At 40.5% G+C, this 16,259-nt stretch overlaps 1 protein-coding gene across 1 annotated transcript in view; it reads left to right on the forward strand.

The window, feature by feature from the left end:
• The first annotated feature begins 2,814 nt into the window (after positions 1 to 2,814).
• The window catches only part of LOC125427773, a 42,934-nt gene continuing 29,489 nt past the window's right edge, over positions 2,815 to 16,259 (forward strand). The window contains exons 1-2 of the mRNA XM_048487327.1: positions 2,815 to 3,806; positions 8,935 to 9,071. Coding sequence (XP_048343284.1) covers positions 2,936 to 3,806; positions 8,935 to 9,071 — 1,008 coding nt within the window. The 5' untranslated portion in view covers positions 2,815 to 2,935. The remainder of the gene's footprint in view (positions 3,807 to 8,934; positions 9,072 to 16,259) is intronic.

Consider the following 16,259-nt stretch of genomic DNA (forward strand, 5'->3'; position numbering starts at 1 on the left):
AGGAAGAGGCCCGGAGGCTGATAGGGGATGCAGTTTCACAGGGAAGCTCACACACACACACCCTTTTGCTTTGGCTGGTGCGGAACAAAGGAGATGAGAAGAAGAAAGCCTGCTGGGTGATTTAAAGCTACTTCCTGCCACACTGCTCCACCAGGTAAGTGGGGCACAAGGGGGGATCTTTGTTTTTTGTGGGTTTTTTCTTTTTCAAGCCACGTGCTGTGGCTGGGGGGGATTTTTTTACTTTTCAAGCCCTGCATGTGTGCATGAAAGCTCAAATATGCATGAGTCGATTTGAATATCTGAATATGCACAAGTCTATCTGGGATTCATTTTACTCAACTTGCCAAGCCTAATCATGAGACTTTGTTTCACTAGGATAGCTTCAGTGGTCAGATGTGTCCCGTGGCTATTAGGCAACTAAAAGCAGCCATGACAATGCTTAATGACAAAAAGTAGCATCTTGCTTCATTGTGATTATTTTCAATTCATTAGACTTGGTTGAACTATTCTAGAATTTCCGTTAAGATTTGTCTTCAGTGTACTGAATTTAGCTAGATCATCCTGGGAGTCTTAAGAATTTATGTTAATTTTTTAAAAAAAACAGCAGGTGATTTGTCACTAACTAAAACACGCCTCATTTATCATATAATGAATCCTAAGATATCCATCTTCATTCATCAAAATCCACTTCCATTTAGCATGTCCTTGTTATCAGGGTCAAAGTCAACTGGAGGCTGGAGGGTGTCCTGGCACAACTCCATCCGACTGAAATGATTACCAACTAGCATCTTACATAAAGTTTAATCAATCATGGACCATTTACTGGTGTTGCTGAAGTGAGCAGTTCTAGAATGTACTGTGAACTTCATAAAGACAACAGAACCTGGTATCCAAACAGCATGCTGTCGTTGAACCTAATAAAAGCCAGAGTGTCCCTTTTATGATGATGATCATCAGTATACGACAGATAATTTGTTCCTGATACAAACTCTGTATAAACAGTTGGCTGATCATTGTAATCCCAATGTACAAATATTGGAAGAGAAGTAGAGCATAGAGCTAAAACAACCTGTCCTGTACAGTCAAATGAAAACAATACTTTGGAATACCAGGTTTCCTACCTGAAAATTGTAACTCATTCCACAAAAAGCCTCTCTTTAGAATTTACTGGGAATTCCATAAACTTTACAAAAAGGGCATTGCTAGCACTGTGGATTGTCAGAGAGCACATTATGCAACTGCCCCTAAGCCTATCCTTCAACCTCTCTGATGGAGGGGTCTGCCAGCTTGGCAACAGCAGCTGCTCACACCCTACCCTCCTGGGACTCAGGCAGCTGGCCTCTAGTGGCAGCAGCAGCTCACACCTGCCTCATACAGGGCAAGGGCCATCTTTGCTTGGACCCTTGTGGCAGGGGGTAGGTGCAGCAGGCAGCCTGGTGGGGTAAGCCAGTGACTCTAGGACCCATCCCAGATTTTTGATTGGAACCCCAGAATCACTAAGTGCACTCCCCTCCAGTGGCGTAGTGCCAATGGGACAGGAGGGTGTGACGCCCCAGGCACACATCTGTGCAGGGGCATGGTGGGTGTGTTCCGGGGCGTGGTGAGGGCAGATCCTCCCTCTCATAATCCACTTAAGCTCACAGAATCAGCATTGCTGTCAGATGGCCAGTTAGCGTCTGCTTAAAAGCCTCCAAAGAGGGAGAGTCCACAACTTCCCAAAGAAGCCTGTTTTGCCAAGGAACTGCTCTGTCAGGAAGTTCTTTCAATGTTTAGTCAAAAACTCTTTTGATTTAATTTCAGCCCCCTGGTTCTGGTCCAACCTTCTGGGGCAACAGAAAACAACTCCTCACCATCCTCTACTTGAAGATGGTCATCGTATCATCTCTCACTCATCTCCTATCCAGGCTAACCTTTCCTCATGACAAGGTTTATAAATTATGCATGGGATGGAAAGAGTGGGCAAAGAGAACTTTTTCTCTCTCTCAAAATACTAGAATTCAAGGGCACCCAATGAAGCTGATGAGCATGATTAAATGATTAAATGTGGTATTAGCTGACAGAGGATGTAGTGGTGACCACAGGCACAAACGGCATTAAAAAAGATTAGATAGATTCATGGAAGAGAGATCTATCAGTGGCTACTTGCCATGGTGACTAAAATGAACCTCCATGTTTAGAGGCAGTCCACCTCTGAATCCCAGTGCCAGGAGGCAACATCAGGGGAAGGCCTCAATCTGTATGTCCTGTTCAGATGTGGGATTCAGGGGGTTCCGAAAGTTCTGTAGAACCTGTTGTTAAAATTTAAAATATCACTTTTTAATACTTAAAATATGTTTTATTAAGTATTAATATTTTAATACTTAAAATAAAAAAGTGATATTAAAAATATTTTAAGTACTTTTTAACAGTCATTATTTGAATCCCACCACCATCAGAACCTGTTAAAATGTTTGAATCCCACCACTGGTCCTGTTGTTTGACCTCTAGAAGAAATGTTTGGCCACGGTGTGAGACTAGATGAACCACTGATATAATCCAGCAGGGCTTTTTTGGGGTTCTTATGTTCTAATTTTTGTTTGTTCCTCTCATATATCAGCTGCAGGCTGAAGCATCATTCAAGCATGGAGTGTTTGAAATACAGCTTAGATGAATTTTTCACTAATATATCTTCATATTGTCGAAGGCTTTCATGGCCGGAATCACTGGGGTGCTGTGTGGTTTCCGGGCTGTATGGCCATGTTCTAGCAGCATTCTCTCCTGACGTTTCACCTGCATCTGTGGCTGGCATCTTCAGAGGATCTGATAGTTGGAAAGGAAAGCAAGTGGAGTATATATACTTGTGAGTAAAGGTCAATGGGCGAGGGCATCTGAATAGGAGTGGCCTGGCAAGAGAGTAACAATGAAGTGTAGCATGTGAGTTAACATTATTTAGTGAATGGCGAACAGAAAGAATAAAACCACCATAGTAACGAAAGTTAAAACCCCAGATAGGATGACACAAAAAACAGATCTCCATCAAAAATTTGACCAACTAATTGGGATTATTACAGCTTTCCAAGCAGACTCAAAAGTCTTTCAAACTGAGACAAATGATGAACTTGGAAGAATGGAATCAGGAATGTCCAAAATGGAACAGGAACTATCTGAAATGAAAAAAGAAATAACCCAAATTAAAAAGATAGAACAAACCATTAAACAAATGAAAGTAATGGTTAAAGAAAATACAGACCACCTAGTGGAAATGGAGGAGAAACTTGACTCGGTGCAGAATCAGCTAGACAACCAAAGTAATCAGATGGGTCTACTGGAACTTAAACTAAAAGAAAAAATGTTAAGAATTAGAGGAATTACTGAAACTAAAGATGAATCCTTACCTGAAAAGCTTGCCCTACTGTTGGCAAAAATATGGAATATTCCAGAAAGAGACACTCCAAGAGAATATGAGGCCATTTACAGAGCTAATGCAAGAGGACTGGAGGAAGATAAAAGAATAACAAGAGATATTTTGATTAATTTTGTCCGCAAAGACAGACGTGATGCTATTTTAAGATACCATTCAAAAAATAAATTGGAATATGAAGGAAACCCTTTAATATTATTCAAAGAGATACCAACCTCTATAAGAAAGAAACAAGACTACAACCCCTCTGCAGAGCTGCTGCGTAAGAACAATATTGTTTATAGATGGGCTCAGGTGGAAAGAATTTCATTTTGCTATAGAGGGAAAAGAGTATCAACTAATACACCCTTAAGGGTTCAAAACTTTTTGATGAAATATAAAAACGAACTGATTTTTGTAAAAGGGGGTAAGTGAATAGTACTTACTTTGGGCTTATTATTATCTTCTTTTGAGTTTGCTATATATAATATTTAAGTTTTTTTATTATGTCACGCAAATTACTTTCGAACAATATAAATGGATTAAATAATCCAAGGAAGAGAAAAGAGTTTTTTTTAAATTGAACAAAGAAAGATATGATGTGATCTGCTTGCAAGAGACCCATGCAAAAAAGGCAGACCTCAAATTCCTTAGAAACAAACAGTTAGGGGTATCCTTTTTCTCTGCATGTGAGAAGAAAAAAAGAGTAATAGCAATATATGTCAAAAGCACATTGAATCCTAAACTAGTATTTACTAACAATGATGGGAGAACACTAGGAGTAGAGATCTTCCTAGAAGGAACCAAAATATTAATGGTGGGTTTGTATGCACCGAATGAGAGTAATGGCAAGGCAATATATTATTCAAACTTATTGGGAACATTGTTGGACTTGAATTATGATAATATGATACTTTTGGGTGACTATAATGGTATTGTCTCAACAGAATTAGATAGAAAGGAGAGTGATGGCAGCAGTAGACACCATAAGAAATTGTTCATTAAGTTACCCAAAAATTTCTATGATTTGATAGATGTATAAAACTGAAAGATGTGTGGAGGACTAATTATGGGAAAGCACAAGATTATACCTTTTTTCACATCATCATAAATTAAGTACTAGAATCGATATGATTTGGATTTCAGGAACTCTATGTCAATATCTGGGTGATATGCATATTTTACTGAGAACACTATTAGATCATAGCCCCCTTAAATTAGACCTAACAATTACTCATAAACCAAGGATATGGAAAATTAAGAACTGGATCTTGGGGAAGAAAGAAGTTACAGATGTATGTGCTAAAGCACTGGTAGACTTTTGGAAAATTAACAAAATTAATCCCGCAATATGGGATGCCAGTAAGGCAGTTATGCGAGGAGTATTGATAGGTCAAGAAATCAAATTTCGAAAAAAGGAAAAAATGGAGGAGGAAACATTAGTAAATGAATTAAGAAATTTAGAGGAGAAATTAATTAAATCCCAAAAAATTCAAACAAAAATAAAATTAATAAAGGGAAAACTGGAAAAAATAAATAGGAGCTAGAATTAAAATTAAGATATATTCGACAAAATAATTATATTAATGCCAATAAGCTCTCGGCCAGGATCAAAGAGGTAAATAATTCAAGATTCATTAATGAAATTAAATATAAGAAGAAAAATATAACCCGACCTGATGTAATCAGAAAGATATTTAATTACTATTACACAGGGTTATATGCTATCTCAGACAAAGAGATTTATGATTACTTAAGAAAACAAATATTAGTTAAAATGTCTGAAACAGTAGTTAACAGGTTAGATTCTATGGTTTCTCCAGAAGAAGTCAGTGGAGCTATTAAAAAACTAAAGTTAAATAAGGTCCCAGAGCCTGACGGTTTCTTGGCCTTGTATTACAAGAAATTTGAAAAAGAACTTATTGCTCCACTGACTGAAATGTTGAATGAGATAATGAAGGTTAACAAAATCCCTGAAACATGGACAGGGAATCATATTGTATTAATCCCAAAAAAGGAAGGTAAAATTCTTGAGCCAAACCAATATAGACCAATAGCATTATTAAATGTTGATTACAAAATACTGGCAACAATAATTACCGAGAGGTTAAAAGAATTCTCCAACCAGTGGATACATCCAAACCAAGTGGGATTCCTGGCAGGATGACAAATAAAGCAAAATATTAGGTCAGTTATAAATATAATTGAAATTTTAAATAACAAACCTAGTGAGAAAATGGCCTTAATATCAATCGATGCCAAAAAGGCCTTTGATAAGGTTGGCCACATTAGAACATTTAGGTACAGGAATCAAATATTTGAATGCCATTAAGGCAATATATAAGATACAAAATACCTCCATAAAAATTAACAGTTCCCTATCTGAAAATCATTGCTATAGAGACAGGAACCAGACAGGGGTGTCCCCTTTCCCCGCAACTATTTATAATAGTTCTGGAAATACTGCTGAATAATGTCAGAAATGACCCCTACATTGAAGGATTAAAAGTAGGTAAATACTGACATAAAGTGACATTTTGCTGATGATGTTTTTTTCTTAGAAGACCCTCACATAAAAATAACTTACTTGTTAGAAAAAATTTTAGAATTCGGGAAACTTGCAGGCCTCACAATAAATAAAGGGAAAACAAAGCTACTTACCTTCAATATGAAGGATAAGGAGGGGCAACGTCTTGCAGAAAAATCTGACTTCAAAATAGAAAAAGAAATTAAGTATCTATGTGTAACACTAGGAAGGAAAAATCAAAATATTGTTGACAAAACAGACAACAGACCCTCTAAACACACACTGAGATATGATTATAAGGCCAACCCCCCCCCCAAATAGAGGGCACCTTTTGCTCACCTTTTGCTCTCTGTTCAGCTGCCTTCTGCTACCTCTCAGAGAATATGTTGCGTGCTGGTGCCTCCCAGAGAATGCTCAAAAGAGCTGGCTGGCAGTTAAATAGAGCCATCAATTCAACAGAAGAAGAAGAGTTTGGATTTCTACCCCACCTTTCTCTCCTGTAAGGAGACTCAAGTTGGTTTACAAACTCCTTTCACTTCCTCTCCCCACCTTGAGAGGTAGGTGGGACTGAGAGAGTCCCAAAGAACTGTGACTAGCCCAAGGTCACTCAGCAGGAATGTAGGAGTGTGGAAACACATCTGGTTCACCAAATAAGCCTCCGCTACTCGGATGGAGAAGTGGGGAATCAACCCCGATTCTCCAGATTAGAATCCACCTGCTCTTAACCACTACACCACACTGGCTCTCAAGGCTCTCTTGACTCAAAAGCCTCTCAGTTTGATTCTCGTATCTAATGCCACATTGGTCTGCCAAAAGCAGAAGTACCCTTTTGTAGCTCCTCAGACCAGCTTTTGCCAGCCAGCTGGAAAATATTAGCTTCTTCCCTTTTCCTAAATTGAAACTGCAGACTGATTCCTTCAGCCCCCAGCCAGCCAGGTGTTGAGACATGAAGCCTCAGCTACTAAAGGGTATTTACTGCTATCTACACAAAAGCAGAAGAGGCCATTTTGTATAAACAAAAAGGAGTGCGTGAAAAATAGCTTATTTGCTCATCTCTCTAAAAAACGGTAATCATAACACAAAAGGACTGGGTTCACAGTCTGTAAAGAGAGGCATAGCTGTTCGAGTGCGTTTGTGTGCACAATCTGGCTCTCCACATTAGCTTATAGCCTTTTATGGTATTTATTAAGAATACAAATGTTGATTGGGTTTCTCAGGCACCTGCTGTTGGAAATTAGTGCTGGACTAGATGAATCTTTGAATCAGCAAAACCTGCGTTTAAGCTGTTTATGAATCTACAGTATGGGCTTTATGGGCTGTTAGGATCCTCATGCAAAGGAATCTGTATGTAGAAAGGGGAAAGAAATGTTTGTGGAGCAAAAACATTTCTTCTGCCTAACAAAACACTTTCATAAGCCACCTTCTGCTTGTTTTGTTATTTCCCTAATCTTTTAATTTACAAGTTGAACAAGAAAAGAAGAGGAAAATGAAGAGGTCTTGACCCAAATCTGTTGGTCTTACCTCCCCTGTTCCATTACAAAATACCTCCATTGCCTTTGCACAGAGTTAATCTTCCCTGAGATAGATGACAAGTGAAGCCCATCCAATTGTTGCTTAAACAAATATTTTTATATGGGCAGCAGATCTTAATTAGAATAGCTAAAGGTTCATTTCCTGCATTTGTTTTTTGTCTCCAGAGCTAGTTTCTCTATCAAATCTTTCTCCTTGTATTTCTGACAGGGCATGCCTTACCCCTGAGAAAAGGAATCACACAAAACATTCTGCTTAACTTTAAACCGTTTCATGGATTTGTTTTGAAAAATCTAGCATAGAATATAGGTTCACACATAACAAAACAAAAAACGGTGTGCTTGAGCACACAGGGAGAAGTGGAAGAAAAGCTGCTTCATCATCCTGCTATCTCAGGGATGCCAGCCACAGCCTGCAGCATTTGCACAAAAGCTTTCTCTCTTCCTGAGACACAATCAACCTCTGTATGGGGTGTGCTAAACACTAGAGTTGTCAGGCACCATGTGGGTCCTGGAGATCTCCCAGAATTAGAACTGATCTCCAGACAACAGAGATCAGCTCCCCTGGAGAAAATGGCTTGGTTTGGGGAGAACAGTCTATGGCATCACATTCCTGATGAGCTCCCTTTTTTGTCCATATTCCGCCTCCCCAAGCACCTTCCCCAAATCTCCAAGAATTTCACAACTTAAAGCTGGAAACCCTCACTGTAATGTCCCCAGGAACTGTCTAGATGGTCTTATCAATAGCAGTTTCAAACCCCGGTCCCTTTGGCAGCTGGACTAAAGGCAGGCAACTCGACAAAGCTCACTGGCATTTGACCTTTCTTCATTCTTTCCATACCATGTCCATTATTGCCCTTGTCCAACATTTGCCTTCCTTTTATGTAGTTTGAAATCAAGACCAGTCTATGTGCCCTCACAGACTTCTGGTCTGCTTTGCCTCCCCTGCTCCATTTCACTATATATACAGGAGCCTGATGGACAGGATCGTCTAGAGATAAGGCCATTTTCTCCAGGGGAATAGATCTCTGTTGTCTGGAGATCAATTCTAATTCTGGGAGATCTCCGTTCCCCATCGTTTAGAGATAAGGCACTGGCTGATATTACACTTGCAAAACAAAGCACACAGATCTACTTTTCTGCTCATACAACCCAAGTTCTGCAAAACAGTCCTTTAGGACAAAGTGATGAATAACCCAGATTTACCCCAATCACATATAAACCTTATGAGTAACCTTATCGATGAAGCAAGCTGAACCGTGACCTATATTATGCCTGATTTCTCACACTTCTTTCTCTCAGGGACCTACACAAACACACACACACACACATATTCAATTAAGCCAAGTTACAGGACTGAAATTCAGTTGGCTTTAAAAGTTCAGATGATGAACTAAAGGGAGGCAAAACACAGAAGAGAGGGAGAGTTCATATTACATATTATTGCTAGTATACCCATTTTGCTGTGTCACTTGAGCTTCTTACCCCCTGTTTTCTAGGCAACTGGGGGCAGATCCAGATTGATCGAGAGCAGGGGTCAGCAACCTTTACTTCCCAAAGGGCCATTTGGACCCATTTTCCACGGCCCCGAAGATCTACCGAGCCGAAGAGGCGACTCAGCACGGAGCTGTCTCCGGTTCGGCCCCTCCACTCACCTTTCCTTCCAGCGCTGCTCTGGAGGGACACACCCACGCTACCCCCGACCTCCAGGCTATGCAGAGCCACAGTATACAGCTGAAAGAGCTGCATGTGGCTCAGGAGCCACAGGTTGCAGACCCCTGCCATAGGGGATTTGGAAAAAAACAGATGCTGGGCCAACTCCCTCCCTTAACACTAACCCTAATTCTTCCCATAGGGTATGTGGGAAAAAACCAGATGCTGGGCCCCCTCCCTCCCTTAACCCTAACCCTAATTATTCCCATACGGTATGTGGGAAAAAAACAGATGCTGGGTCTCCTGCCTCCCTTAACCCTGACCCTCATTCTTCCCATACGATATGTGGGAAAAAACTAGATGGGCCCCCTCCCTCCCTCCCTTAACCCTAATTGTTCCAAAAGGGTATATGGGAAAAAACAGATGCTGGGCCTCCTGCCTCCCTTAACCCTAACCCTAATTCTTCCCATATGGTATGTGGAAAAAAAACAGATGCTGGACCCCCTCCTTCTCTTAACCCTAACCCTAATTTTTCCCATACGGTATGTGAGGGGAAAACCAGATGCTGGGCTCCCTCCCTCCCTCCTTCCCTTCCTTAACCCTAACCCTAATTCTTCCCATATGGTACGTGGGAAAAAAACAGATCCTGGACCCCCTCCCTCCCTTAACCTTAACCATATGCTGAGCTGCAGTATAAGGCTGAAAGAGCCGCATGCAGCTCCTGAGCTGCAGGTTGCAGACCCCTGATCTAGAGCCATCTACAATCAACATATACAGTTTGTCAAGAAATCAGTGGATTTGCAGCTTTGAGCTATACTGCTGTGCTTGGAAGTCCAGGTCACAGCAATAAGCCAGACAGTTTTTCACCACTTGCTGCTGATGGGAAGACTGTGCTCCTTGCATGTAGATTAATAACCCTATCCTCATCCCAAAGAGACTCTATATGCATACAACTTCAGATGTAACAAATAAAAATAAGGTATCAGTGGTACCTTTAAGACTGACAAATTGATACTAGCATAAGCTTTCACAAATCAGAGATTACTTAATCCGATGCACATTTCACACATAGACTCTTTCAGATCTTAAGATAAACGCATGGAGATTGGAAGTGAAAGTAACAGGTGGGATCCTGGACATGGACAAATACCCTCCATGTGTTTATTTGAATGGGAAAACATGCCTGCCGTAACAATCATTCATTTCTTTGTGACTTCAATGTACAATACAACAATGCAACATGGGAGCTTCCCATTGGAAGCTTCTACTGGTACTATTTAGATGTTCCTCCTTCTAGCCCAATCTCAGGAGCTAAGCAGAGTTGGCCATAATTAGTACTTGGAAGGAAGACAACCAAAGAAGTCCAGGGTTGCAATGCAGAAACAGTCAATGGCAAGCCATTTCTGAATGTCTTTTGCCTTGAAAACCTTCCCGGTTCCCCATGAGTCAGCTGTGACTGCACAGCACTTTTCACCAACTTCTTAAAAGGAAGGATCAAACGGCACCAGTGTTCCAAGGCAGGAAAAATAAACGAATAGACAGCTAGACACTTAAAATAGTAGTTAATCTAGGAGGCACAAAGGGACATTTAGGAGAGAAAGAGGCTCTAAGGCATCAATCATTTCAGGAAATGCTAGCAGGACAAATCAATATAGAGCACCGAGTCCCTGCGGCTGCCATAGCTGTTTACAGGCTGCTTTCCTCTTGGTTGCTTGGGTAAATCATGATACAGGCAACAGGGCTGACTTTTCCATGATCACACCAGCCACACTGAAAATATTTTCACATTTGTAAGTTTGCAAAATGGAACCATGTTTTGCAGGGTGAATATTACTGCATTGTGCATGCTGTTCTCTAGCAACATGTTTTTATGTAGCCTCTCAAAAGTACTTTCTTAAATCAAGCATGATCTATTGCATCAGGAGGTTGTTTATTAAGTTCCCCCTGTTCTTGCTCTGAAAATAACCTTGGGGGGCATTCTTATCTCATAGAGTCCTTTCCATACACATTACGAACCTTTCTTCATTAATTCTCATGAGGTCAGCTTGTAGACAATAATGAAAAAAGAGAAGAAAAACTGCTGGATTTCCCTAACATTAGCAGCTGTTTGTTATCTTTCTTCCCTTTAGCCAGCAGTAATTCTAAAGGTTGAGTTTTCCTCAGCTCAAGGGCATCCAGCAGCAGTATCTGCTCCTCAAACAATGGTCCATTCCACACAACCCAAATAAAGTGTTGTAAGGCAGAAAATAAAATGCTTTGTCCATAGAGTTCCACAATGTTTTTAGCTCAAAACAGTTTATTTTCAGCCTCACAATCTTTTATTTGCATCCTGTTCCCTAGCGAGTCTCTTTCTGAAAATATGCTTTTGTGGCATGCGCAGAATGGGAGAGTTGTGGCGGGCAGAAAGCACATGTAACTGTAAACTGTAAAAACTGTAAAAAAAAAAAGAATGCTCCCATTTTCCACCAAAACACAAGCGCCAATCACGATTGAGGAGCGAAACAGGCACCAAGATGATCCCGCCCACTTAGCTCGGTTCCAGGGGCCCAACTCAGTTGCTGTGGGGACAGCCTGGAATCACCCTCCACTGAAGGGAACCGAGTCGACCTTAGCTCCCTTCTGTAGTGGGGAAAGCCCCTGTGTGACTTTGAAGGCATGACCCCTAGAGAATCACAGCACAATGCTTTGAAGCTTCATAGCATCAAATCCACAGATTTTTTTTTTTAAAAAAGTAGAATAACCACAATGGTGGCCAGAAATCATTTTGAGGGGGTGAGTGTGAACAAACCTGGGGGGAGGGGGTGAATTAAAAACGTTTTGCAAACATTTTCAAAGTGTCTTCAATATCTTGTGCAGAATGGGCCAAAATGATGACAAGGCTGCCAGACATTGAACCACAAAAGGAGTTTCTAGGGTTTACTTAATTCAGCTATTCACAGCTGGATACAGTATAGTGGCTAAGAGAATACATCAAGTCCCTGTTTTAAATCTTGTTATTACCACAGAATCACTATGTGGCCTGAGGCAAGGTTCCCCCTCCCCTATCTGTTATATGGAGATGATTCTGGCCTTCCTGTTGTAAGGATTATAAATGTCTGTGAAGTATGTTGTACACTGAAAGGAATATATATGTTTATGTGTGGTTGTGAATTCCAGATGATGCCTGGTGATTTCCCAGAATTACAAATGGACTTCAGACTGCAGCAATCAATTCCTCACAGAAAACGGACATTTTGGAGAATGGGCAGTGTTTCATTATACTTCACTGACACCCTGCCCTCCTAAACCCTGCTTTCCAGAGGCTCCGCCCCAAATCTCCAGGAATTTCCCAACCTGGAGTTGGCAACCTTAGAACATTCAGTTTGGCCACATCCTACCTAATAAGCTATGGCAGTCAGATGTGACCTTAAAGAACAATTTCATGATGGGAAGGATTTTCAATAAGTTCTTAAATGACAATGGAGGTTTATGATTACAGTGTCCCTAAAGCACCAGTATTTTACGGGCTTTTCCGCATTCTCATGTTTCCTTGCTTGTGAGTTCTGGCTTCTGGGGTGGCGGGGGGGTGGGGGTGGGGGAAGCAATTCCTCACATTTTGCTATTTGCAAAATTTATTAGACAGGTTTGTGTCTAGCATACCACCCTGCAGATTTAAACTCCTGGTTTTTTATGCAGGACATAAATCTGTGTGATATCAAATCTACAACTAGAGAGAGCAAAAATTTACAAGCATAAAAAATTAGAATAAAGAAAAGCCCTAACAGTAAACTGGCAGGACCCCAGCATGTGGGGGGGGGGGCATCATTGCAATGCACAGGGCTTGAGGGGGCAAAAGTTGAGAGCAGTAAACAGTGATTTAAAGGGGGGAAATTGCTGGAAAAATGGGCGGGGGGGGAGATTTCTCGGGGGCAGGAAAACATTTCCAAATCATTCCTCTGCATTCCATCTTTCCTTGTGATCATCATATCTGACCTATGATGATCCTATATCTAATTATAAACTTGAACCCAGTGTGTAGATTTTTTTAAAAAAAGCTCCCCATGAATGGACAGGGGAACAACCAGTTTCGCAGAAAAATCCAAAAACTGAAAAATGATGGGTTTGAACTTTCTCTCAAAATAACCAGCAACATCTGTGCATGCATAAACAAAACAAATCAAACCCCTAATGTCTTGGATTGTCTAGCAAGATATCTGCACAGTTTAATGGGCTCGGGAGTTGGTTAAAATGAGGCAATTTTGTAGGCTGGGAAGTGGGTTAAAATGGGGAAATAGAAAGCTGAACATGGGGAGAAGAAATAATAAAAGGGAAGTGGCATGCCCCCACAGAGCCTTTGGTTATTTCCCCTTTAAGATTCAGTTTCCCTATAGTCAGTATGGTTCTGCCTTATTGTTAAGTCTCCCTTGGGAGGGTATTTTATTTAGTCCCTGCCCCTTTAAGACTTTTCCCAGTAGGCAATTTCCTCTCCTTACCCAGGATCCCCTGTTTTTAGTTAGTCTCATTGAGGTGCAAAAGGGAAGCTGGGGTCCCTTAATATTCATGACATTCACGGGTCCATATGATGATCCAAAGAGGAGTCCTTAGGTCCCTGTGATGGTCTAAAGAGAGCAAGCCAAGTCTATCAGCATCCAGAGCAAAGACCAAGACCAACAAAGCCGTGAGGAAGCAAGAGACAGTGTTCCAACTGAAAGAAGCCAGAAAAGGACACAGTCTACAGCTCCTATCATCAGCAGACAAGCAAGTAACCCCTTTGTCAGAGCCAGGGAGGAGTTAGAGGCTTGTCTTTCTTCATAAATAAAGCCATTATTAGAACTGTTAAACTGGCTTGTGTCTCGACCTTTCTGTCCCAGCTGAGAACAGGGCACCTCCAACAGAGTCATTGTGGGGGAGGGGGGAGGGGGGGGCAGAACAGGAAGGAAGTGGAGAGGATCATGAAGGATGGAATTTCCCTTCAGTTGTATTATTTTATAGTAATGGGGCCAGGCCACACACATAATCATGCAGAAAGCCACGAAATTTCTGTGGACATAACGGTCTCCAATATTGGGGGACTTCCAGAACACACAAGGGAGGGAGGGAGGGGAAAGTTTTGAGGGTGGGATGGAATTTTCAAATTGCTGTCCAACAGTTAATCAGAGATTTGCAGCTAGTCTCACACACTGAAGAGCTGGAAAACATAACATTTGAACGTTATCCTATTGTTTCTTGGGTGAAGAGAACTGGTGCATCAACTAGATCAATATGTCGTGCTTGGTGGCTTCCCAAATGCATTTGTGTCAGTTGATTTGCCATTTACCAGGGTAACAGGGAGTCTTCAACAGCTGGCTTCTGGTTCCCCAGATTAAACACGGCAAAGAAATAAATTGTCACATATGACAGGAATGATGACCAATGTATTTCTTTTACAGAGGAAAGAACCACTCTACTTTCTGCTTTCAATTCCTGTCATCAGTTGACAAAATGTATTAGTCAGACAGTGACAGATGTTTCAATTTATGCAAGTGAATGTATGAGCTTCTTGAGATTTTCTTATCGTGCACAACACTCGCCAACATGGCAGTTGTACATTTTGTCTGGCCGTAAAAAACAGCTTTAGCCTCAAGCCATGTTTTGTTTACATTAATATGTACAGTAATACTAAACAGAAGCAAGTTAGCATGCATTTGTACTGCATTATTCAATGAGACCTACGTCCAACAAAGTCATAGAATCATAATTATAGGTACTGAGCAAGAAGTCCACAATAACAGGAAGAATGGGTTGTGCAGATTATTTTGGATTGTTGAAGTATACCATCTATTAATTCCACATCAGGGTGCAAGGACATTCCAGAACTCTGGAACAATCACAGAGAAGACTCTGTTGCAAGGTTGCTACATTGCCTAGTAGGTAGGGAGATCCCGTTCTTTTAATCAGCAGTTTAATGGAATAAAAATTTTCAGTTACCCATTTCGTGAGACCTTAAATTGGAAAGTACACTTAGGAACTTTAAGAATCTCAGCTATAAAAATAATAGGGGCAATTATGAGATTCTATTACTCAAAAGGTGGTTGTCTTGTAGATCCAGCTATAAAACTGTTCAAAAGTAAAGTCATCTCACATATGTTATATGGAATAGAAGTTTGGGGCTGGAATGACCTTATACTCAAGACACTGGAATCCATTCAGAACCTTTTTTTAAGACGGATTTTGATGCTGCCAAAGGGAACACCAGCTGCACTAATGAAGGCAGAGTTAGGTTTACCATCAATTGAATCACGTGCCCATCTTGCAATCTTGAAGGCCTGGAAAAAAACAGCTCAGATAATAAGGAAACCTTTGGTCATCAGTCTTTTCTCTCCTTTTTCGAAAAAATTCGATCTCGGTACACTATTCCAGATGATCTATTAAGAGTTTCAACATCCAATGCTGAACTCCGAGACTGGGTGTACAGAGAAGATGCCAGAATAAACAGACAATTAATAGTTCAGACAAAAACTGCTCCATGGTATAAACTATTTAAAAGAGATCATATTAGAGCTACATATCTGACCACTACACTAACAAGAAATCTAAGAATAGCTTATACTCTATTAGATTTCAATCAATGCCTTCAGCAGTGCTTAGTGGCAGATACACACTGAGTACCATTTTCTCACGCTTTTTTTTGTATCTGTGGAAAACAAAGAGCCTGAGGATCTCTTCCACTACATACTCTCCTTCTGTCCTCTTATATTCTGAAATAAGGAAAAGGTTGCCTTGGGAGCCACACTACTCTAGGACAGCTTTTTTGTCCTGGATGATGAGAAACCGATTTTCTTATTATTGGATATTGATTCCTATGTTTCTTATAAGATGGCTCTCTTTGCCCTGGCAGCTAGGAAACTACGAAAGTTAAAAGTATTTAAAGCGCTGTTTGAACTAATGTTGTAAAGTACTGGAGATTAACTTAGACTAGCTGAAGAAACTGCAAAAACATCTGACGTATTTGATGGGGCATTTTAATTCAGAGATTGTGAACACTAATAATTTATATTTTAATGTAAAACTAAATTATTGTTTTAATTTAAATTATTGTTTTAACTAAGTTACTGTTTTAACTGCATGTATTTTTGTATTGTTATAGCCAATGGCTCAAACAATAAATACTTGACTGACTGAGTTACCCATTTCTACACAATAAGTTTCTATT

The sequence above is a fragment of the Sphaerodactylus townsendi genome, linkage group LG03 (assembly GCF_021028975.2).
Source record: "Sphaerodactylus townsendi isolate TG3544 linkage group LG03, MPM_Stown_v2.3, whole genome shotgun sequence".
NCBI lineage: Eukaryota > Metazoa > Chordata > Lepidosauria > Squamata > Sphaerodactylidae > Sphaerodactylus > Sphaerodactylus townsendi.